We start from the raw sequence: 25,319 nt of genomic DNA on the forward strand, positions 1-25,319 counted from the left end.
AAAATGTATTGTGTGACCTTGGAGAAGTTATTTAGCTTCTATCTTACTCCACTGGAGAAGGAAATGGCAAATCATTCTAGTATATTGGTCAGAAAAAACCACCACCCAAAAACCAAGGACAGCACAGACTACAAGGTCATCAGATTCTGCTGTTTGAGCAACAAATTCCTCAGCATTCCCTCTCTCTCCATCAAGTCACTTGACTTCCTCCACTCTGCCTATCTATCTGTAACCCTGCCTTGGAAGATGCTCCTCAAAGTTAGCAAATTTAGACTGAGGATCTTGATTATAAAGTCCCTTGACACAACTGCAAATGATACTTCTCTTGTAAAATATGCTGGAGACATTATAATCTTAATTTGTAAAGCACCTCACAACCAGCCTGTCAATGTATATGAAAGACAGTGTATTAAATATTTGCTGATCTGATCAACAGAGAGGGAAGAGCACAGTACATGTGAGATATTACTGTTTAGAATGTAGATGTAACTTTGGCAGAAATTAGATCGACAAATGTTAATAACAATCACAGAAGCTTGATTCCCACTTAACCAGTAACCACTTTTACTTTCTTATATAAATCAATATCATTTCATTTCTGTGGCTCCTCTTGAGCTTCCCAATTTTTGCCTTTTTGTCCCTGGGATGGCATGTACCAAGGTCCAACTTTCTGAAAATGGTTCTTAGGAAGTAAAAAGGTAAAGTAAAGGAGGTAAAAAGGTAAGATTCAAGTGATAAATCAGAATAAGAAACAATTCTAAAATTCCATACCATCCTTCAGTGACTACATCTCAGTTACACAAAATCACAAAATATGTTCAAGTGAAATAAGCATCCTTTATCATAATTGTCAGGATCCCTGGGAATCCAATTATTAGTTGGCATCATGGAAAAACTCAGATGGCTCAAACCCTTTTGGTACCATTGTTTAAACAAGTAGAGGAGCATTCTCTAAGTCAAAAAGAGACAGTCAGTTGAGAAAGTCAGTCAATTCAGTTTATCAAAAGGAATTATAAAGAAAAACTGAGGAGGAAAAATAATGTCAATGGAGAAACCAAAGTCCAAAGAAAGATAGAAAATAAACTCTATGGGAGAAAGAACTTTTTGTTTGAATCTCCAGTACCCTATACACAGTAAGCACTTAAATGCACACTGAAAATGAAATCAATGAGGGGAAGAAAAAAACACTGAGAAGGAATATAAACTAATCGAAGGGTTGGAAAAAGCAGGAGAGAAACAACAAAAAGTAAGGAGTTAATATAGAAGCCTAAAAAAGATTGATAGGAAAACTGCAGTGATGAGAATTCTGATGAGCAAAGGGAAGTGGGGGGAAAAAAAAAATCTAAGCAGAATTCCTATATTTGGATTGTCCATCACCAGTGTTATTTACCATTGCTTTCTTCCCCTGAAACATCCATTCTGATTGAATAAAAGCTCCTTGAGGGCAAGGGCTTTAATTTTGGGTCTTGAAGTTCCTAGTACAGAAATTAAAAAAAAAAAAAAAGGCTCTCAATAAATTACTTGGGAGATTAATTCCTCTGGGTACTTTCAAAGCAAGAGATACACTTCTGGGCTGGGAAGAAATCCTACATGTATTCCACCTCTTCCATGGAAATGATGAGGTCCTGGGTCATTAAATGGGGTTGGCAGAGAGAGCCTGAGATACTGATAAAATTATTCCTTGAGGCAAACAGGGAGGGGCACTGATGGGGATTAGCTTAATCTTACAGTGGCACTCCACTTGTGTAAACCCATTTTACTGTATCTAGTCAAAAAGCCAAGTTATGTCAAATCCTCAAGTTAAATTTCCCCCATAAATCTGTCCATGGTTCTGGCCAGCTTTACTGAACCCCTTTGGGTTAGTCCACCACATAGCCTTCCTCTTATCTCATAGAGCTTCTCTCTCCTTCTTACATCTAAATATTTTAGGGAGCTAAATTCCTCTATGGACATAGCCCGTTAGTTAATGGCATACTTCCCACCTCATAGCATATTCTTTTAATGGATTCTTCCAAACTCCTTTCCTTTGTAACCTATTGCTCTCCCAACTCTTATTTCATATTTACCATTCTTGGTGTCTATTGTATCTCTTCATTTTGTCTGTAACTTCTTCTCAAAGAGAAAGGCCATTGTGAATTCTTCACAACTAAATCCCAACATTTGGTGCAAATTGCTCTCCTAACTCTCATCATTTGTGCTGAACCCAAAACCCATAACACACACTGAAACATCCACCACCCCCAGTGCTTCACCAAATCATATAACACTTGATTTTTCTCCCAGGACATTGATTGTTGAAGTCTCTTCACCCAAATTCACGGTTTTTAACTTACAGGATTTTAGGAAATTTAAACATTTCATGGCTTACATTCAGGAATACCCACATTTTCTTCCTGGAAATTGTTTGAAATACACCAAAATGGCATATCTTTTGAGAGTAAGACATGACTTTATGACATCACTTCTCAAGTTCAAAAAATTTAATACTATTAAGACAAAAGGAGCCAGACATGAAAGAAATTTGACTTTATTACACCAAGTTCATAGAAGGTAAAAACATTCCTTTTAAAGGCTTTGTGATAAGTCCAGTGTAAGCTAGACAGATATTGGACTTAGACATAGCCCATCATAAGTGTTCTAGCCTTAACATATGCTAGTGATGGACACAAAATAAATCCAATTACTAGGATTTTTATCAGAAATTTCCAGGTCAGTCCAAAAAGACAACACAAAGAGCGAGCCATCAGCCCAAAGCAAAGCAAACAAATCAATACTGGAGTTGGCAAGAGGCATTACTGGCAAAACATGTATGTTTATGGTATTTTAAGACATGTTGATCATTCTAAAGTAGCTTTAATGTTATGACTTAATCTGGACAACTTTGGAGGAGTGGGGAAGAGCCAGTCTGTGATATCTGATTCCCATCCCCCCCGTCCCCTCTGTATATCCAGGCTATTCAAATCTTTTGTCTTGGTGAACCCACACTTATCTTCCTGAATATTTTGTCCATTAGCTTACCTGATTCAGGAACTCCTGCATGGCTCTTCATCAACTATGTTGTAATAGAAAAAAAAATTGCCTAAAAAATCCCTGCAGAATATAGGCTGATCCAGACTTCTGCTGCATCCTCTACTGTTTCTCTCACTGACCTGAAACTTTCCTCTCTCCTTATGAAGCAATCCACCAATTTCCCCTTTCAGTGGTCACTCTTTATTAGAGGGAATGATGCTGCTATCAGTCTTAAATTATTCATGTTTTTAACTAACATTACAGCCAGTAGTCTTCCAGGAAAGCTTCTAAATTTGTCTCCAGAACCTCAAGCAGCCCAAAAACTCCATCTGTGTCCCTCTGGAGAAGGATGTCAGACATAGAATATAAATCCCACTTTATCCAATTTGACTAGAGATAAAAGGCACAGCAAGGGAGCCACATCAAAATCTGGAGATACATTCTGAGGAGTGTTTGCCTTAGAACAGGGAGGACTTACCCTATATAGAATTCTTCTCTGAGGGGGTCACCACAGAGTGCACCTGCTGTTCTCCCTGCTGCCCCCCAGGTGCTGGAGAAGATGGAGGAATGTCTTTCACAGCTTGAGGCTAACTCGGCTTGTCTGCACAAAATTCTCCTTACCCGCAAAATAATTCTCTGAAGCAATTTCTTCAAAGTAGACATCTGTCTTTGAGATAGAGAAGGCCAATTACAAATAAAAGCTCCTCTGCTAATTTGGCTGTGTCAAAACTGCAAACCAAAATCGCAAATTTCTAGCCAGTGTGAGTTCTTTGGTGACTCATAAGACGAGAACTTCGAGAAAAACTTTCTCCGCACTGAGAACATTTATAGGGCCTTTCTCCAGTGTGCGTTCTCAGATGTCGAATTCGATTGGAGCTGTGAGAAAAACTGTCCCCACATTCATGACAGGTATAGGGCTTCTCTCCTGTGTGGATTCTTTGGTGCCTAATGAGGTTGGAGCTGTGAGAGAAGTTTTCCCCACACAGAGGACATTTATAAGGTTTTTCTCCTGTGTGTATTCTCTGGTGTCTGGTAAGATGCATACCCTGCCTGAAGCTTTTCCCACATGTCAAACATTTAAAGAGCTTCTTCTCTCCTCTCTGAGTTGCATGATTTGTGGTAACTGCTGTACTGCTACTTACTGTTCCCCCACATTCAGAGAAAGGGTAAAATTTCTCTCTTTCGTGGGTTCTCTCATGTATGACAAGATGTGAACTTCGAGAGAAACCTTTCCCACATTCAGAACATTTATAGGGTCTCTCTCCTGTGTGAATTCTCTGATGTCTAATGAGGTTAGAACTATGAGAAAAAATTTCTCCACATTCAGGGCACTTGTAGGGTTTTTCACCAGTATGGGTTCTCTGATGCCTGTGAAGGTTTGAGTTGCAAGAGAAGCTTTTCCCACACACATTACACTGATAGGGCTTCTCACCTGTATGAGTACGCTGATGTCTAGTCAGGTGTGTGTTCTGACTGAAGCTTTTTCCACACTCAAGGCACTTGTGGGCTTCTTCTCCCAGATGTACTCTCTGAGGTGGAATGAAATGTGGGTTCCCACTGAAGATTTCCCCACACTCTAAACCCATACAGAGTCTCTCTGTTGTATGGGTTCTCTGGTGCCTAATAAGATTTGAGTTATTAGAGAAATTTTTTTCACATACAGGACATTTAAAAAGTTTCTCTCCTGGCTGAGGTTTCTTTGGTCTTATCAATTCATTGCAACCCAAAGCCCAAGCTGTAGGTTTTTCCAGTCTCTCCTCTAGAGAAGGATTCCATTGTCCTTCTAATTTTCCCTGTTCAGGACTCCAGGGGACCTCTATTTCTGAATGTCCTGGGGGGATTTCTTGAGGCAGTTCATCAAAGTGTTCAGAAGGAGAATTATCTTCCTTATCTTCTTTCTTCTCTTCTGCCAAGGAAAAACAAAACAAAACAGAGTTTTATGCCTGCACCACAAAAAAAAGAGAAAGTCACTGAATGGTATCCATTTGAAATATCCTGAATAATATACACATCTACCCTTGGATGCCCAAGGTGCCTAGAAGGAGCCAATTCCGTTTCAAATTCCTAAGGAGTTCCCATTAATAATTCTAGAAAAGAAAAACTTGATAGGAATCATAAAATCCATTTAAGAATGACATTATTAAAAAAAAAAATTCTCCTTTTCAGACTTAATCTATGTTCTCTGCTTTTCTGGATAATGTGGAGTGGATAGAAAGTGGCCAAAGTATATAGAATTGTGTTCTATCAGGTAACCACCTTTCTAATAGTAGAAGCAGAATGGCCTTATCACCTAAGGGCCCAAGGAATTATGCTCAAGGAAATTTTCCTGTGAAGCTATTCCTTTTTATTCCTCACCTATATAAGGGGCTCTGGAGTTCCCTTGCTCCTTAACACTCTGAAGACTGGGATCCCACGACTTTTCTTCTTGTTCTACATGGGTGACTGGGTCCTGATTTGGAATCTGAGATTCTGTTGAAACAAAATACAAAATCGGTTCTTTTTAATTCCTCTAAATTAGTACAAGGTAGACAGATATCCAATTAGTTCATATAAACTAAAACATTGATTGGGATTCCCTATCAGATATAATACAATCTCTTTTCTGTTGAATTTCAAGGCTTTCAAAGAACTAAATGTGTGTGTAAACTTCTTGTTTTTGTTTGCCTTTCATTCTGGAAAATGACCAAGACATCAGGGAGGTGATGCCATGCCATGCCAGTAAATTGTATTTAAATGAGGGAGGGCAGTGCAAAGTCACCAGCCTCACTTTCTCTTTGGAAACCATCTGGGTCCAATGGCCAGATATTGATGATCAGGATGACTGAAGATGGCCCTGGATGCAGTGGGAGATCTTGTCCTTTTAAAACTAAGATCTTTCCCAGGTCTTGGTTTGACTGAGGTAACTACCCATTAAGTGATTAAGATTAGGTAAGAAATAAATGAGTCAAGAAATGGTCTTTTTTACCTAGTTTAAAAAAAAATTAATCAGGAAGGGAAAGATCCTCAAGATTTGGGGTCAAAACGGCAAAATTGCTCCTTACATTCTTCTGAGACAATCAGAGTCAAAACAAATAACCAAGTGGGCTTGACTTGGGACTTTTAGTTGGCCAGTCAATGAAAGCTAGAGTGTTTTGGGGTTAAAGCCTAGTCCTAAAGAAAGAAATCTAGGAGGATTGTGATAAAATGGTGGAGTAGGTTGGCTATGGGCACTTGCAAGAGGGTACAATTCTTGGTTTACAGTTCCAGGTTAGAGGGATGAGCTGAAGTGAAGATAGAGGCACCATTCTCAAGCCCTCCCCTTCTCCCCCATTAGAGCTGCTTACACTAATACTTCTTATTAAAAACAAACAAAAAAAAAAAAAAAAAAAAAAAACAGCAAAGAAGAAAAACTCCAGCCATAGAAACTTACTATGGGAACTGTAAAGACTGGGGTTCATCTTCAGAGAAGGACACTAAAGTAAGAAAAAGCTTCTTCTACCCCAAAGAATAATACGAAATGGCTCTCTGCCCAGAGAGAATTTACAGAACCCAAAAATAATTTAAAAATCAAATGAGACACTGAGGAAAAATTTAAAAATTAAAATAAAAACCATCCAAAAAAACAAGATGACTGTGGGAAAAAAAGTAAATCAAGTAGAAAAGGAAATACAGAAGATAAAACTCTTTGAAAATTAGAATTGGGCAAAGGGGAAGCCAGTGAAGTTATGAGAAAAATAACAGATTATAAAGAATGAAAAAATAGAACAGAATATGAAACATCTTATAAAAAAAAAAACAACAACAGATCTGGAGAACAGATCAAGGAGAGAAAATATAAGAAAAATTGGATTATCTCCAAGTTGCAATCAAAAAAGAACCTTGATACAAGAAACAATCCCAAGAAAATTCTCCTGGAGTGATAGAACATGAGAGTAAAGTAGAAATAGAAAACAAAAATCCATAATCAACAAGATTCTTTGTGGAAAACATACAGGAATATTATTGCCAAATTTGAAAGTCCCATATCAAAGAGAAAATTTTGCAAGAAACAAGAAAAAAACAATCCAAATATGCTAGAGATACAATTACAATTGTATAGGATTTAATCAGTAGCTACAATTAAAGACTGCAGGTCCTGGAATCGTATCTACTGACAATCAAAAGAACTAGGCCTATGGAAAAAAATGGACAGTCAATGAACGTGCAGATGCTCAGGACTTTCTATCAACCAAATCCAGATTCTTTAACACATAAGAGCAACTATCAAAGATCAATGTCAAGTTGCTTAACAGGAACAAGTTGGCTTTTTACATGGGAAATGTATATGCCACATGTTTAAGATTGACATCAGCAATAGGGTGCAAAAAATGGGGCAGAATTTTAGGTAAAAAAAATTAATTGTCATATAAATGAGGTGCAGAGAAAGAACAAACACAGAGGCTCTGTCAGAATGGGAGGATGAGGGCTTGTAGTTCTAAAAACTTACTCACATCAGGGAATAGGTTAAATAGGCAAAACTACATATATACTATGAAAGGTATAACACCTTCCAAAATCTATAAAGAAGTAAGGGGGGAAGGAAAAGCAAAGGATGAGAGAAGACAAGGGAAGAATCTATTGGTAGGAGGAAGTTAAGGAATAGCAAGACAAGTTAGCAGAATTAAAGCAGAATCGGCAGGGATAGGAACATATGTAGAAAGATGTGTGTGGAGGGGTCTGTATATATAATCTACATATGTATACAGAAATACATCCTTTCTTAATTATAAGCTTTTTGGGGGAAGAGGGAAGGGATGCAAAAGAAAAAAATAAAGTAAAAAAAAGTGCTACTTGCAGGTAAAGTAAAGATAGGCATCCATGAATACAATTTCTTCTATTAATAACATATATACATTCTTGAACTGGTTAATTTGTTGTTATATATTTTGAATTCTCCATGATGGGCACATGACAATGTTCTGTTTTATTTTGTTTTGTATTCCTTTTGTTTTTCTTGTTTTTTATTTTCTTATATATATATATAAAAAAAGAATTAAAAAAACTAGTCTTTGAACCCCAAGACATAAGAAGCACATGTAAAATAAATGCCAAAGTACAGAGAAGTGACAATAAAAGCACTTGGGGAAAAATGTTTAAAAAAAAAAAAGTAGCTGAAGAAAAAAATGAAGTTTTACTCTGGTATGACAGTTGACAGACTCTAGAATATTTTCACTTATTGGTAATAGTAGTATGATGGCCTGTATCTTTAAGAGCTAGGTTAAAATATAATATTAATAGGAGTATAAATTGATAACAGGATAAATATGCAAAGGAATAAGTGTAGTTCAGAAATATGCACTGTACAAAATGTGGAGGGACTGATTATGTAGAAGGATGACCCCTCAAAAAATCATCGGGGCAGACATGGTAAAAAGAAAATATCAGAGGAATGCGAATTAAAAAACCCACAACAACAGAAGTTAGCTGCCAGGATATAAATACCAGATTATAACATACAGATATACAGAATGTATATTTTATTGTGCTCTAAGAAATGATGAACAGGATTCTTTCAGAAAAATCTGGAAAATCTTACATGACCTGATGCAAAGAACAGAACCAGAACATTATACACAGAATTTTATGATGAGTAACTGTGAATGATTTAGCCATTTTCAGCAACATAATAATCCTAAACAATCCCAAAGAATTTATGATGAAAAATACCATCCATTTCTAAAGAAGAACTGGTGGAACCTGAATGCAGATTTAAAACTTTCTTTAATTTTATTTATTCTGGAAGGTAGGTGAATAAAAGGGTGGTATCTGCTTACTTTTGTCGAGATAACCAATATAGAAATATGTTTTATATGACTGCACATATATAATCTATACCAAATTGTTTGCCTTCTCAAAGAAGGTAGGAAGGAGGAAGGAGGCAAGGGAGAGAACTTGGAACTTGAAAAAACTTTTTAAACGAATGTTAAAAATTGTTTTTATATATAAGTGAGAAAAAATAAATTAAAAAACAAGTTCCATTTTTAAAAAAATAATATATATAGAAGTAATCACTTCAATTTTCATCTCTTTGGTTTTTATTTATTTGGAATGCTATGTTCAATGCTGAACTCCACAATGAAATAAAGATCCAGAGGAAAACAACCAAAGAAATTAGCAAGAGGTACTTTACAAATTCTGGCTCTGACATTTATTAACTAGGCAAGGGAAGTCATTTAACTTGCCTAGACATATTTCAGCTGAAAAATGAGGGACAATCAACACTGGTCTGAAGCTATGGCTCTGAAATCTGAGTCAAAATCATTAGTTCAATTCTGTCTTAAGATTTTTACTAGCTGTGTGACCCTAAGGCAAGTCATTTAACTTGTATGCCTCAGTTTCTTCATCCATAAATGGGGATAATAGAACTTACCCTCACACAGTGTTGTTGGATCAAATGAAATATTTGTAAAGCACTCTGCCACCTTAAAGCATTATAAGTACTAGCTAGTATAATAATTATATAATTATTTCTTAAAGTCACACAATAGAAGTAGAAATAGTAACAGTAGTAGTAGAATAGTAGTAGAATATAGTAGATATTCATATTATACTAGATACACAATAATAGAAATATTAATAGAAAAAGCAATAGTCTAATCCAGATCCTATTACTAAGGTCAGAAACTTTTTCCACTGCACTAGGCTGTAGCTGTCACATAACAGCTAAAATTACAAGAGTCCACCTGGTCTTGTAATTCCTTCAGACTAGATATAATCTATTCCATGACTACAATGCGCTTAATCTTAGGCTCTAGAACCAAAGGTCCACATTAGATTGGTTCTTCCCTCTATCAGATCCCTCCTATATAACCACAATGAATTTATATAAATGGCCTGGCTATCCAAATGACAGGTACTATTGTCAGATATCCACAGATTTTTAATACTGTTTCTTACCTAATGCAACCACGTTCTCATAATTCTCCTGTATGGCTTCCCTGGAAAGGGCCTTCTTACTGAGTTCCTGATGTCCCCATTCCTCCTGGGAAAGATACATTGCCACATCTTCAAAGGTCATAGGTAACTGAAATGGCACAAAGATTCTTTCTTAACATCTACTACTCTAAGAACACAACTATTAAAATGTAAAAGAAAAATTAGAGAGAGCAAGAGCAGGTCTATGCTATGTGGAGGCAACAAATGAAACAAAACAGTGGTGCCCTAATAAAGAATTTCTGAACATGATTTGATATAGAGAATCTGAAAACACATTTAGGCAATAGGAATGGAAATTCAGGGAGGATAATGGGAACTGCCATATATCACCTGGGATCCTGTTGTCTCTTTGTCTTCGGTGTCTTCTGCCTTAGAAGGAAGAAGAGAAACCCAGGAAGCAGATGATGCTGAAGGAGACAAATCAAAAGAATCAGAATAGCATTTTTGTTTCTATTTTGATGCTATGCTATTCACTATACAGAGCTGATTTCTCCCCCAATGCTCAGTTCCTGCTGAGCTGACATTCTAGAAAGAAGAAAAACAAAGGTATACAAAGAATAAATTGGTCCCAAAAAGTGGAGGAATACTTCCAAAACTTCCTACAAGTCCTGCTACTCCCCTTTTCTCCGTTTCCTCAGCTTATAACTGCCTGAAACAAGGCTTCCCTTTTTTCTATGAAAAAGGGATCCTGGGGCAATTCTATCCCTTCCCAAGCTGCTAGGAATAAAAAATATTATAGCTGTGGCCACTCAAGTCCTCGTATGAAACCTTCCAGCTCCTTGAGATCATACTGACTGTAAGAATTTGTTCTTTTCTGCAGCCCATTCCCTCCCCTAACCAAAGAGAGATACTGTCAATGTATATCCCTCTTACAGGGGAACCATAAGCCCTTTGTGATTACTTTTTCTAATACCCCTCCCCTCAAGGGAGTGCTGTCCCCAGATGAATCTCTGCTCCTCACCCCTCTCCTTTAGGGGCTGGGGCCCCCCTTTAGGGCTAGGGCCCAGCAGGTCCTGTAGTCCAAGGCAAGGGCTCTGCTCAGTCTCCGATGGCTCCAGCTTGAAGTTCGGTGGTTCCTGTGCTGCTTCCAGAGGTGAGGTCTCCTCCAAAGGCACTGCCTGTCCCCGCCCATGGATTGTGACCTGGGAACCAGCCCAGATCATTCATCACCATAACAGGGCCCAATGGCAGGTGGTATCACTACTGGATTCTGAAGAAAAATCCTTAATAGTAAACTACAGGGCATACCCCATGAAAAGAAAGAAGGATGATTTGAAGGTTTTCTGACGCCCAAGTGTACTGGAAATCACATAGAAGAAAGTACTTAAAGAAATGCTGAAGCTGAAAGTAACCTAGCTCCAGTTCAAAGAGGCATTGTGATATATTCCTCTACACTGTTCTCATTCAAACCCTCCCCAACCTCACTGGCTGCTCCCAAGAGGAAGACAGCATCCTCAGTTTGTCAACCTGTGTGGCCTTGAAAGCGAAGGAGCCTGAAGCACCAAACTTGCCTTCCAAGCTAACAAACCAACTGGGAATGAGTTTTGCAAAAGAGAGGTCAGGCTATTCATGCTTAGGACAGTGGAATGAGCAATATCCTTAAGTCAAAAGAATTGGGATTGAGTTCCACCTCTATTACTTACTACCTAGGAAGTCATAGTCAAGTCAGAATCAGTCAGACTTCTTTGGATTTTAGTTTCCTCATCTGTAAAACAGGACTACTTATGTGATCTATGCCCCAGGACTGTTCTGAGGAAGGTACTTTAAACCTTCTTAGTTTTGCACATAGTTCTGCTACCCCAAGTACAGCCTTCCAATGTGACTTTCAGGGGTTGTTCCTACTCCTGAGAAACTGAAGCCTCAAAGTCCACAGCAAGGGGTCTAGCCTCAATTCAGGAGGAGGCCCTACTCAACAGTTTCAGGGTGTCTTCTTCAGACATGCTCCTGAACAGGAATATCCAAGAAAAGCCAGCTTCTTCCCAGGAAACCCTGTACAATGTAAATATCAGTGACTCACGAACAGCAATTCTTCTGCTTTTCTAGTCTATCTGCTGAAAGCCTCCAAGGCCAACGTGCCAAATGCTAACTGCACTTAATAAAAATCTCACGTTTACACAATACAATACTTTTAAGGCGTATAACTCAACAATTCTGCAAGATAGAGAGCAAAAGCATTTCCCCATCCCCTGTTCCCAACCTACTTTACAAATGAAGTTTAAAATCCAGAGATGTCCGATATCTTGCCCATGACCACACAGCTAATGAATGCCAGAGCTGGTTTCCTGACTCCAGGTTTCCTGATTCTCAAATCCAGTGCTCATTCCACCATACAAGGTTCTCCCTGATATGACTTCCTGGGGAAATTAAGCTGCTTTATGGCCCAACTCTTACACCCTCTCAAACATCATATAAGACTCTCTCACCTGCTGCCTGCATCTTGTGTGTTCTATCTGCAATTCTTCCACAAGAGCCACTGCCTCTTCCCCACTCTCTGGATGTTGCTCCCGTACTCTTCTCTGGATGTCCTCAGGGAGGATGGTCAAAAACTGCTCCAGCACCAGCAGCTCTAGGATCTGCTCCTTGGAGTGTATCTCGGGCCTCAGCCATCGTTGGCAAAACTCCTGGAGCTGAATGAAGGCCTGCCGAGGTCCAGCTGCCTGTTGGTATCGGAAATGCCTGAAGCACTGGTGGCAGGTCTCAGGGCTTATTCCAGGATCCTGTATGGAGATTTCCTGACCCCAAGCACAGTCTTCCTCCAGCTTGACTATCAGGAGTCCCTCCTGCTCCTGAGGAGCTGAAGCCAGGCAACCCACAGCTGAAGTCATCATTCAGCTTGGGGAATAACTTCAGCCCCTGTTCAAAATTCCCTGTCCTCTTCAGATCAGTTTCTGGACAGGAATGTTCAAAAAAGGCCTTGCTTCTCTCCGGGAACCCTAAAGGAAGAATGAAAACAAACTGAACTCTTTCCTCCTGTCCAAGCCTCATTTACCAAGTCCCAAATCACGGAGGGCTGGACGGAGGGGCCAGCCCGGGACCCTTAGCAAGCTGCCTTTCTTTCCTGTACAAAGAGAAGACACCCGCCTTTAAACGCAAGTGTTCGGGGATCCGAGGCATGTTCACTCTGCTTTCAGCTCTCCCAATCCGCCACTTGGAAAATCAGTTTTTAAAAAATAAAAAAGGAAAATCAGTTTAAAAAAAAAGAAGGGGGGGGAACCTCCCATTCGATGCCCCTGGGCTAGGGCTGGGAGGGAACAAGGCACAGGAAAAAACTCTCATCCTAAAAGTTTAAATGCGCCGTAATTGTTATTTAGGAATGCTCTCAGAGTCTTCCTTGGGCCGGAGTCCTCCCCACCTACCCCCCCTCCCAAGTGTGATTCCCTCCGCGACCTCCTCAGCCCCTCCCCCACAGCAATGCCCTCCTCGACTTCTCTCCCCTTCCATGGGTGATGTCCTCCCTGGCCTCCCCCCGGCGGGGTTGGTCACCCCGCACCCCGTCAAAGGAGCCCTCCCCAGTCGCCCTCCACCCTGTCCTGCTCCACGATCAGGGAATTGCCCCTCCCACCCGAGCTTCCTCTGGCCCCTTCCCCACAAGGGGCCTGGAGAGGAGACCTGGCCGCCCTCCGCGGTTCTGGGTCCCGTCTCGCCTCAGTACCTCCCGCGTCACGGTCCAGGGCAGGAAAATCAAGCTCTCCCCTTCCCCTAGGGACTCACCCACTCGGGCCGGGCCCGGGAAGCCTGTCGGTTCTCCGGACTCCCACTCAGCTCCCTGGCCGGAAATCCAGCCAAGATACTAAGAAGCGCCTCAAATTCCAACGGCGCATGTGCCGTATGGACTTGTAGAACTACATTTCCCGAAGGCGCCAGCGGCGAATATGTTAGCTTCCCTAAGTCATGCGTTTCATTGTCAGCTTCAGTGGCCAATGGGAGAAGCAGAGCTTGTTCGCGGGGCGTGTGTGAGAGAGAGAGGGTTTGCGTAGGACCAATCAGAGAAGGCGGGGGGAGCATCTCGTGACTAGCCACACTAAGGCGGGTAGTGCAGGGTTGCGGTAGCAAATAGGTCTCGGGGAGAGAGAAGGTTAGGGGATAGGGCTTAGGACTTGGGACTTGGTGTGAGCCCCGGCGACCAGAGACGCGGGGAACTGATGATAAGGGGGACAAAAAGGAGCCCTACACAGCTGGGATTGGAAGCTGTGGTCACCTCGGAGAAAAACGTTTGTTCTCTCATCTTGTGCCCGAAAGCGACTGATCGTTTCCCCCCCGTGCCTTCCAAAGCCACCCGTGCCTGCATCAAATAGTGTACTTGGCAGTTAGAAGAAAGAAAAGCGGGTTTTGTGTGTCCGAGGCGCAGCTGGCAGCGTGGCTGCGGGAGCGGAAGGCGGAGAACAGCGGCGGGACTGGCTCCCGTGAGAGTACCTTTTCCACCCGTGCCTTCTGGGCAATTTATGGTCTTACAGAGTTGCCTTAGGGACAGAGAGGCCCCGCTCCTGGCAAAAGGTGCTCTGGCCGCTCACCCCCTATTGGGAGGAAGCTGGTAGAGATACTGAGTAGTTTGTGAATGGAAAAGTGCTGATGGGAGAAAATGGGGAAAGGCTTCGTGTCGAAGGTGGAGCAGGGGCTGTTCTTTGAAGCAATCCAGAGCTATGGAGGCGAGGGGAGGATACATCCCAGCATCTCTTAAGCGATAAGTGGAGATAGGGAACAGCGGGTCTGAGAGGGTGGCTGGCCTGCCGTCTTAATTAGAACAGAGAATGTGTGGCGAGGAGTAAAATGAATAGATGGGGAGATGGGAGCCAGGGTGCGGAGGCTTTAAATGCCGCGCTCAGAAGGGAGTCGTGGAAGATTTTGAGCAGAGCATGACATACTAGATCTGGGCTTATGGACTGCAGTTTGTCAGTTGTGTAGAGGATGAATTGGAAAGGAAAGGGACTAGAGGCCAATTAAAAGACTGTAGTCTAGGCAGAAAGGGATCGGGTCCCGAACTAGGGTCCTAGCTGTGACTAGAAAAGAGGAAAGATACAGGATGTTGTGAAGATATCATTGAAAAGGCATCCAATAAATACTGAGAATATACCACGTGCCAGGTATTTGCTAAACACTTGGAATACAAAAAGGGTTAAAAAGTACCTACCCACATGGTAGTTGAAGCAGATGAAAGAGTGATGGATGATTATAAAGATACAACCTAGATGGCTAGAAGGATAGTGGCAATGTAGCAGATTGGCAAAACTTGGAGTAGGGAACCAGCTACGCCCAGAGAAAGAACTCTGGGAGATGACTAAAAACCATTACATTGAACTCCCAATCCCTATATTCATGCCCACCTGCATTTTTTATTTCCTTCACAAGCTAATTGTACAATAATTCAGAGTCTGATTCTTTTTGTACAGCAAAATAACGTTTTGGTCATGTATACTTATTGTGTATCTAATTTATATTTTAATGTATTTAACATCTACTGGTCATCCTGCCATCTGGGGGAGGGGGTGGGGGGTAAGAGGTGAAAAATTGGAACAAGAGGTTTGGCAATTGTTAATGATGTAAAGTTACCCATGCATATAACCTGTAAATAAAAGGCTATTTAATAAAAAAAATAAATAATGAAAAAAAATAAAGCACTCCAGTTTAAACATTTAAAAAAAAAAACTTGGAGTAGGGACAGACTTTTTTTTTTTGGAAAAAAAAAATTTCCATTTTGGATACGTTATTTAAGTTGCCTAATGATGAGGTTTGGCATCAAATGATGAGGTTAGGATAGCGATTCCTAGATCAAAATACAAGGTACATAAGAATTTACAATGTTGTTCACTTTGCCAAAAGGTACTGATGTAATATATATAGCTTCTAGGGGAAATAACAATTTTAAGGTCCCCTGACCTTAAGGAGCTTCTGTTCTAACAATCTGTCAGTGATTCTAAATCTTCTGGCTTTGGAATCTGAATCTGAGGCCTTCTGATCGAAGAAGGCTATTGTTCTTAAAATCTTGTCTGTCAATGATTCTAAAGTTTTCTGGCTTTAGGATAGTCCTAGCTCTGCTGGTCCAATGATAACTAAATTCTCGAGAACAATCCTTGGTTCTACCCCTAAGCCATAAAATTATTATATCAGTGACATGAACAACTGGATAAATGTGTCTCCTGGCTTCTGTTTCTTTGCTAAATTCTCTTGGAATTTAGTCTGTTTCAATTGGCATTACAATTACAATAAACCTTGCCCCTTGACTTGGATGTGGGTTCAAGCCTGCAAATTCTTTTGAGACACCTCAAGCCACAGTCTGTGACCCCAACCTTTTGGGGTCCCTTCCCAACTTCAACAATACATTTATTTATGAGATTACAGATAAAATAATAAAGTAAGTAGATACCAGGACTGTTAAATATAAAAAAGATCTGTGAGAGTATATATAGGAGCAAGGAAAGGGGTTTTAACTGTTTACAAAGGAAAAGACAAGTTCCTTAGTGGAACTCACAATTAAACAGGAGAATGGGAACATACCATGACATGGGAGTATGGAATTAACTAGCATATTAAATTCAAATACATAATCCATAGGTTAGCAGACTGCTCCAAAATAAGTTAGCAAGGGAAGAGAATTGTATCATTGATTGGTGGGCTAATCCTAAAAGAGATTTAGTACCCTAAAAGAGTTAGCTATAATAAAGAGAAAGATACTTGGGGGACATTACCACTTAGTGGGTGGTCAGAAGATGATTATCCAGCAAAAAAAGACTGAGAAGAGATAGGCAGATAAGTAGGAGAAGCAAAAGAGAGTAATGCTATGGAATAAAGACTACCCAGAGGGAAGAAATAGACTTTCAGAGATCAAGTAGAACTTGATCTCTGAATCAGATCAGAGATCAAGGGACTGAGAAAAGGCCACTGGATTTAGCACTTGAGATTTTTGGAACCTTGGAGAAAGCAATTTCAAGCTATTAGGGTTTAGAAGATTGATTGTCAGGCATTTAGAAGTACCAGAATTGAATAGAAACTTTGAAATGCAAATAGGAATCTTTAAAGAAAAGGTAAATATGTTTCTTTTCAAATGGAAAGGACTACATAATAATATTTACATTCTAACAAAAAATCATCCTTTCAAAACCTATTGTCTTCAAGGATCATAAACAAAATATTGAAAAGATCTGATCCAGAAATGCAGAATGGTTTAATATAAAAAAAAAAAAACTATAAGCATAATTGATGATTAATTAAAACCATATGATTATATCAGATTCTGAAAAGGTTTTTGACAAAATTTAAAACCCATTTCTGTTAAAAATACTAGAAAGGATAGGAAAAACAGGATCTCTCCTCAAAATAGTAAGTAGTATCTGTCTGAAACCACAAGCCAAAATTATATAAAATGGAATAAAGCTGGAAGTCTTTCCAATAAAATCAGGGGTAAGGACAAAGTGTCCATTATCCCCACTATTATCTAATATATTCCTAGAAATTCAAACTATACAATTAGGACAAGAAAAAGAAATCGAGGGATAAAGCATTGGAAAATAGAAAACAAAATCGGGGTATGATGATCTCTGGAGAACCCAAAAGAATTGATTAAAAATTGTAATAAATTTGACAAAGTTGTAGGATGTAAAATTGATAAGGTCTAGATTTAGGGAACCAAAATGAAATTAGGATGTCTAGTGGTCAGGGAGTTAAATGATAAGGTCTAGTGGCATATTTGGGGTTCAGGGAACCAAATGGAGAGGTTTGGCTCCCATGCACCTCCTTTAGATTCAGCACAAGGGTAGGGAGTTTTGGGGACTCCCTTCTGACGGCACAGAGGTTCTATGTAAAGGAATTTACAGACCCAAAAACCTAGATTGATAAAAGAAGTCTAATTATAGGGATTGGGGAGTAAGGTTAGAAATCCTGACAGAGAGGCATAAAGTGTGGTTAGGGAAATGGGTGAGGGTAAAGGGAGGGTGGCTCTGGAAAAGAATATTCCAGTGGATAGAGGCTCCTTAGCATACCAAGCATGGCATAGCTGGCATGTTTGGAACATCTGCAAAGAGAAGATTTTAGTTTGGCTTTTTTAGATTGAGTGTATTAGTGGGGGCTGGGACAGCCCCAGTTGGCTCATCAGCTTGGGCTGAGATTTGAATAGAATTCAGTGAGTTTCAGGACTGAATCGACCTCACTTAGATAACAAGAAACTGTTTGTCCTTTGGGTGGGGTCCCTTATTGAAGCAAAGTTGAAGGAGAATTTTCTCCTTCAAGGATTTTCAGAATTTTGGGGTCCTCTCTTCAAAATCTCACACAAATATCAGTATTTCTGTATAATACCAGAAAAAAAACAAAAGCAAAACTTCCCCAAACTACAACATTCTCCCCTTCCCCCCAAACCAAGAAGAGACAGAGAAGTTCCTTTTAAAACTACAGAATGTACAAAATATTTGAGATTCTCTCTACCAAGACACATAAAAACTATATAAATTCAACCATAAAAACCTCTACACACACACACACACATATTCCTAAATAATTAGAGAAATAGTAATAACTCTGAAGGCCATACTATTAGTATAATAAAATTACAAGACTACTAAATTGTTTTTATTTATATTCTATTTATTCTGTGTCATACCAATCAAACTACCAACAAATCCCACTGTATAGGTAGAAAATAATGAAACTGATACATAGCATAAATAAGTAGATTTAATAAAAGCATCTAATAAGAACATAATATTTATTAAGCACTATATAGCACTGTGATACAAACAAATACATACAAAACTAGGGTTCTTGCTTTCAAGGATCTTATATTCTAATGGGGGAAAACGGTACAAAAAAGGCAGATGCAATGGAATAGGGACATTTCTGCTCTCAATGGCATGGTTGTAGATGTCTTTGGAATGTGGTAGAAGTCAGATGCTGAACAAGACAAAACCAAAGGTGATTTATCAGAGCTCAAAGTTACTCCAGTGGCAGTTTTATTCTCAATTTGACTACCTAATTAGAATGCACATTAAAGAATAAAAAGTCAATAATCTCAAGGAAAAATGTAAAAAGTGGGAAATTAGGTGGGGCTAGTATTACCAGATCTCAAACTGATATGACCTATGATGTGGGGTTCGGTACCAAATGATGACAGGCACCAAAAGTTGGGGTTTGGTCATGTGAAGAATTCACAATAGCCTTTCTCCTTGGCAAAAGGTAGATTTATTTAGGAAATAGGCTACAAACAAAATGAAGGGATACAATCAAAACCAGGAATGGTAAATATGAAATAGAGTGGGAGAGCATATGAAAGAAAAGTTCCTCAGTGGAACTCACAATTGCCCAGTAGAGGGGCATGCCGTTAGTTGGCAGGCTGAATCCTGAAAGGAACAAAACACCCTAAAAAAAGTTAGCGTTAGGGAGGAAAAGTGAGATTGAGAAGCATAATGGAGTTAGGGGAGATACCATGTGGAATGGGGAAAGGGGAAGGGAAAAGACACCACAATTGTAATGCCAGTTGAAGCAGGCTAAATTCCAAAAAGATTTAGCAAAGAACTAGTTGCAAAAAGATAAATTTATAGGAAAAGTTAGATCAGAGCTTCATTTTACTTATTTGCTAATTTTATGACTTAAAGGTAAGCTTGAAGGGAGGTCTATTCACTATTGTCTCAGGAACTTGGTTATCACCAACCAACAGGTTGCCTATCTGATTGTCAGCAATGTTTGTATGACTATTAAAGTATTCCTAAGACTAGGAGACTTAAGGATCATTGACAGAAAAATTGTTACAAACAGTAGTATTAAGGACAGGGGATCTCATTATTACTGTTATATCTTCCCTGGAAGCTGTATCCCATCAAAACTATACTTCAAGGCACCAAATCTTATCAAAACTTATTTTGTATTGGTTAAAAAACCGGTCAACCAGGTACACACTATAGAAAATAAGTACGGTGACATGGTACTTGATAAACCCAAAGACCCCCTTTTCTGAGGCATACCTTATGAACAAAAATCAATGGAAAACCTGGAGTTGTCTGGCACAAATTAGGTATATAGTAAGAGCATCATATAACAAGATTAGTTTTGATGGGAGTACAAGAAGTTATGAAGGTGGGCAGTCATCCAGAAAGATTTCACAGGCTTCAGGCCACCTTCTTATTCAAAGGGGCAAGGGCTTTATTATTATGCCTTTGGGTGGGTAAAATTCCTAATGAACTTCAACATTAACAATGGAAAAAATTCCTAAGGAACTTGGAATTAACAGGATTTCAAAATAATCTCAGAGGTTGACATCTATAACTTGGCTTCCAAATTGTATGCAGTAAATGTGGGGTCAAGATAATATAGTCAATGCAAAAAATTCAACAAGGGCCCACTTCAATAAAGGTCAGCAAAAGGAGGAGATGATCCTGTTAATGTCCCTTCTTATGCCCCAACCAGACACTAGGTTGGTAGCAGGGACATGCCTTTTGCAGAGATCTTTTTCACTTCATCAGTTCCAAATGGATACATGATTTAGATCATGATCACTTGGTAAAAAAATTAGAGGAACAAGGAAGCAAATATCTGTCTTGTCAGTAATGATCAGGTCAGTGAGAACCACTACTACCTAGACCTATCTTCAAGCCACAGAATTAGCATATCTATGGTAGAAGCAGTGAAGCGGATTGTGGTTCCTTTAAGAAACTATATTTCCTATTGATCCGTGATCCCTTTCAGAATCTCAACTATTCCTGGGGAAGGCATATCCTCCCCAGACAAGTGGTCTTTCCAGGATGCCAGGGCCTTTGATTCAATTAGAAATCCTGGTCAAAAAGCATCCCTTTGAAGTGTTGTTAATTCTAATAGGAGATCCGGGCTGTCCTAGCCCCCACTGGGTCTGACTTGCTTGGGCTATTTCAGCCCCCAACTAAGACCCAATATAATAGCTTCCTTCAACAAAAGTCTTTTGCAGATGGACCTCAGTAGCTCACTTTGCTGCCAGGACTTTCTGTCCATTGTCCACTAAAAATTGCATTCTTAGTACAAAACTCCATTTTCCATAGATCTGCCATTATAGAAGTCAGTCTCTGGGTAAACTGATTTCTATCTAACAATAAACTTTCATTTTGCAACTAATATTCAGGAATGAGTGAATTCTTTCACTCCTAAAACCTGTGGCCAATTTAAAGGGGATTCTTAATGACTCTCTTATAGCCACTAATCTAGATCACTCAAACAGCATCAGCAGGACAAAAAGTCTCTTCTTCCTTCTGTTTCTCTGCTGAATTCTCCTACAATTCAGTCTGTTTTGTAATGGCATTAGTATTGCAATAAAACTTCGCCCCTTGATAGGAGATGAGTTCAAGCCTGCAAATTCTTTTGAGACACCTCACAATGCTGGTCTGGGGTACCCCCTTTCCCAACCTCAACACTTGGATGTGGATAGGGGAGGTGTTTATGGTTTTAAAAAAAGTTTATTTATTGTCACAGATGATAAAAGTTTTCATAAATTAAAATTATTTTTTATTATAGCTTTTTATTGACAAAACACATGCATGGGTAATTTTTCAACATTGACCCTTTCAAAAACTGTTCCAACTTTCCCCTTCTTTCCTTTCACCCCCTCCCCCAGATGGCAGGCAGTCCCATACATGTTAAGTATGTTAAATTATATGTTAAATACACTATATATATATACATATTTATACAATTATCTTGTTGCACAAGAAAAATTGGATTTAGAAAGAAGGTAAAAATAACCTGGAAAGAAAAACAAAAACGCAAGCAAACAATAACAGAAAGTGTAAATGCTATGTGGTGGTCCACACTCATTTCCCAGTGTTCTTTCATTGTGTGTAGCTAGTTCTGTTCAATAATGATCAATTGGAACTGATTTGGATCCTCTCATTGTTGACGAGAGACACTTCCATCAGAATTGATTCTCATACAGTATTGTTGTCGAAGTGGATAATGATCTTCTGGTTCTGCTCGTTTCACTCAGTATCAGTTCATGTAAGTCTCTCCAAGCCTCTCTGTATTCATCCTGCTGGTCATTTCTTACAGAACAATAATATTCCATAACATTCATATACCACAATTTACCTAACCATTCTCCAATTGATGGGCATCCATTCAATTTCCACATTACCTAAAATTTTTAAACTTTTTGTGCAAATATCTAATTCCATTCAAATTAGAAGGGAAATAATTAGCTGGGGGAAAGTCTGTAGATTTTTTTTTTTTTTTTTTTAATAATGCTCTCCCTGAGTTCCTAGGTAACCAAGTGTTAGCAGAGAAAGCCTGAAGCAGGGATAAGATTATAATAGTCCCTGAAGAAAATAGGGAAGGGGACTGTTGGGATTGTCTCTGCCTTAAGATGACATTTTGTTCAAGTGGTCTTTTGATTACAGTTCCACCTCAGGTAGAGCCTCTGGAAACATCCCTTCTATACCCCATCCAATCAGAAAGCCAAGTTATGATGTCAAAACACCAGATTATTTCCTCTATAAAAGATCTGCTTATATTGTAGCTCCTCCTGGTTGCTGCTAAGGGACTGGTCTTTCCCCCTTGTTAATTGCTAAAACTCCTTTCCTTGCTAACTTCTCTATGATTTTGGCCTTCTCTTGGCAATATAATAAACTTTTTGCCTCTTAATTTGGAAACGTCTAAGCTTAAAAATTCTTTTGGGATAACTTGCGAGATCAGTCCACAACACCAACATCCTTTTGGGGTCTCACCCATACCCCATCATTTGATGGCTAATTCCATCATTCTGGTGGCTTGATATGGTAACAGTGACTGTACTCTCCAAGCCTCAATAATCTCATATCCAAGATATTTAAGAGAATAAATAAACAGTTTTCAAAGGAAGAAATCCAAGATCTCAACAATCCTAAGAATGATAATTACAAATCATAAATGGATACATGCAAATTAAAGCAATTCTGAGTTTCTACCTCACACCCATATTATCAAAGATAATAAAAATGAAAAAAGACAGTTACTGTCAAAGATAACAAAAATGGAAAATGACAATTAGTAGAGGCTGTGGAAAACCCAATATAATAAAGTACTTTTGATGGAGCTGTTAATTGGTCCAGTCATTCTGGAAAGTAATTCAGAGCTATTGTCTACCCACAAAGTTGCTAATGTATGCATATTTTTTGACTTAGCCATACCAGTACTAATACAACCACACCAGTGCTCCAAAGAAAGAAGATAAGGACCAATATGCACCAAAATATTTGTAGCAACTCTTTTTGTTGTGACAAAGAACTGGAAATTAAATGAGTATTCTGTTGGGGAATAAATTATGGGAAAGATATTATAGCACATGAATATAATTAAATATTATTGTGTCACATGAGGTAACAAAAGGTAGAATATGAGTTATTATTTGAAGGACTTAAAGAATTGTGTGGAGGCAAAAATGAAGGAGTTTATTTCAGACAGAGAAATTTAGAAAATGTCATATAAACACATGAGAGTGCATTGGACATAACTAGAAAAGCTATTTTTACAGTAACATTATAAAGAAAAGCAACTTTCAAAGACATTAATGGGTGCAATGAATAACCACAATCCAGTAGACTGATGAAGCACATTCTTTATTTCCCATAATAAGAAAGATGAACTCAAAGACGCAGAATGAGAAATACATTTTCTTCTAAGTGGGAATTTGTTTTGCTTAACTATGCATATTTGCTAGTAAGTTTTTGTTTTTCTTTTTTTTAATTGGGGTGAAGCAGGGAGAGAAGTGAGATAGTGATAGTGTAGAAAAGAAAAATAAAAGAAGAGAAAATCTTTACAGAATTACAAAAAAGGAAAAAAAAAAGGCCACAAAGAATCATGGATAAGAAGAATTGCTTTGAAAGTTCCATGTTATATATTGCATTTAACATGTACTTTAACATATTTAACATGTATTTGTCTATCTGCCATCTAGGGGAAGGGATTGGGGAAGGAGAGGAAAAGTTGGAACAGAAGGTTTTTGCAAAGGTCAGTGCTGAAAAATTACCCATGCATATATCTTGTAAATAGGCTATAATAATAATAAAGTTCCATGTAAAACTTATTACATTATTAATTTTGCATGTTAGCAATAATATAGAAATATATTTATTTTTAAAAGAAAAGCAATCTGCATAAGATCGGTAGTTTAATGTACAATCCTTTTTTTTTCTTTGTTTTGCCTTGTATAAGGTCTTTGTAAGTTCAAAAATAAAAAAAAAAATTAAAAAGGAATGGGAAGAATAAGGAAGCAATGAGTCTACACTCTAATAATTTAGCAGTGAAAGGGGAGTAAAGATAAAGGATTGTTAGAAAGGAAGCACAGGCTGAATGTGCCTTCACGTGTGCTGGCTAGGTATCTCAAGTGACAGTAGGAATTCTACTTTTTCAGCATATTCTGCATTCAATCTGTGCCTTTCTTTCTGTGAGCCCATAGAGAAGTCAAATGCCACTTTATTAGTTATTTGGTAAAAGAGATCCTGGAAGCTAAGTGGTGCAGTGCATAGAGTGCCTGGTTTGGAATCAAGAGGACTTATCTTTATGAAGTCAAATCTAGTCTGAGGCATTAGCTGTGTGGCCTTGGGCAAGTCACTTAATCCTGTTTGCCTCATTTTTCTCATTTGTGAAATGACCTGGAGAAGGGAATGGAAACCATTCCAGTATCTTTGCCAAGAAAACACCAAATGGGATCATGAAGAATCAACACAACTGAAACAACACTGGGGAGAGATCTGGTGTTCCTGTGCTGAATATGATGGAAGAGAATAGGGAGGATATCTTCAGTGTTTCAACTCAGAATCTTGATCTTTAAACAGGAAGGACCGTGTGATGAGTCTCTGCTCTGACTCACTCTGCTCTACTTTTCAACACCTGGTGGCTTTCCAACTATCTGGCCATATTCAGTCTAGTTCCCTGCTCCTGGTTAAGCCCCCCCCCCCCCCCCTCTCTTCACTGTGCCTCAACAAATTCATTTATTCCCAGGGCCTCTGTTACTACCTCTATGAAGATAATCCCCAAATGTAAATCTCAAAACTAATCTTTCTTCCAAGTTCGAGACCCACATTTCCAATTTTCTAAAAACTGTCCTATGTGGATCTCACCAACATGTCTCAAACAAATATTATTATTTTTTTCCCCAAAATATGCCCCTGCCCCTTCTGGCTCCATCAACTTTTTTCAGAGCAATACCTATAGCTCTATTGTTCATTTTCATAACTGTAAGGCTATTTTTGACTATGTTAATAACATAGTACTTAGTAGGTTAACCTTTCATATAAAATCAATCTGTTACCTGTCATAGTCCATTACCAAGTCCTCCACATGTCTCCTCTTTTCTGACCCCTCTAACATCAGCTAGCTCAGATTTTTATTACTTCTCCCTTGATTATTATAGTAACCTTACAAGTCTCCTTTTTATA

General features: G+C 38.9%; 1 protein-coding gene across 3 annotated transcripts; it reads right to left on the reverse strand.

Moving 5' to 3' along the window:
* Positions 1 to 2,511: 2,511 nt before the first annotated feature.
* Positions 2,512 to 13,784, reverse strand: ZNF263 (zinc finger protein 263). Of its 3 annotated transcripts, none has more exons than XM_023497729.2 (7): positions 13,675 to 13,784; positions 12,387 to 12,896; positions 10,925 to 11,105; positions 10,294 to 10,370; positions 9,925 to 10,009; positions 5,365 to 5,478; positions 2,512 to 4,915 (listed from the first exon to the last, which is right to left on the reverse strand). In XM_023497729.2, exons 2-7 carry the CDS (start codon positions 12,789 to 12,791, stop codon positions 3,762 to 3,764), a joined length of 2,016 nt encoding a protein of 671 aa, XP_023353497.1. In that variant the 5' UTR covers positions 12,792 to 12,896; positions 13,675 to 13,784; the 3' UTR covers positions 2,512 to 3,761. The 3 variants fall into 3 exon arrangements, with proteins under 3 accessions (XP_023353497.1, XP_003761941.2, XP_023353498.1); XM_003761893.4 differs by having other exon boundaries at positions 9,925 to 10,051; positions 13,675 to 13,781; XM_023497730.2 differs by lacking the exon at positions 13,675 to 13,784 and having other exon boundaries at positions 9,925 to 10,051; positions 10,925 to 11,173; positions 12,387 to 12,473.
* Positions 13,785 to 25,319: the final 11,535 nt, after the last annotated feature.

This window comes from Sarcophilus harrisii, chromosome 1 (genome assembly GCF_902635505.1).
Source record: "Sarcophilus harrisii chromosome 1, mSarHar1.11, whole genome shotgun sequence".
NCBI classification, from domain to species: Eukaryota; Metazoa; Chordata; class Mammalia; order Dasyuromorphia; family Dasyuridae; genus Sarcophilus; species Sarcophilus harrisii.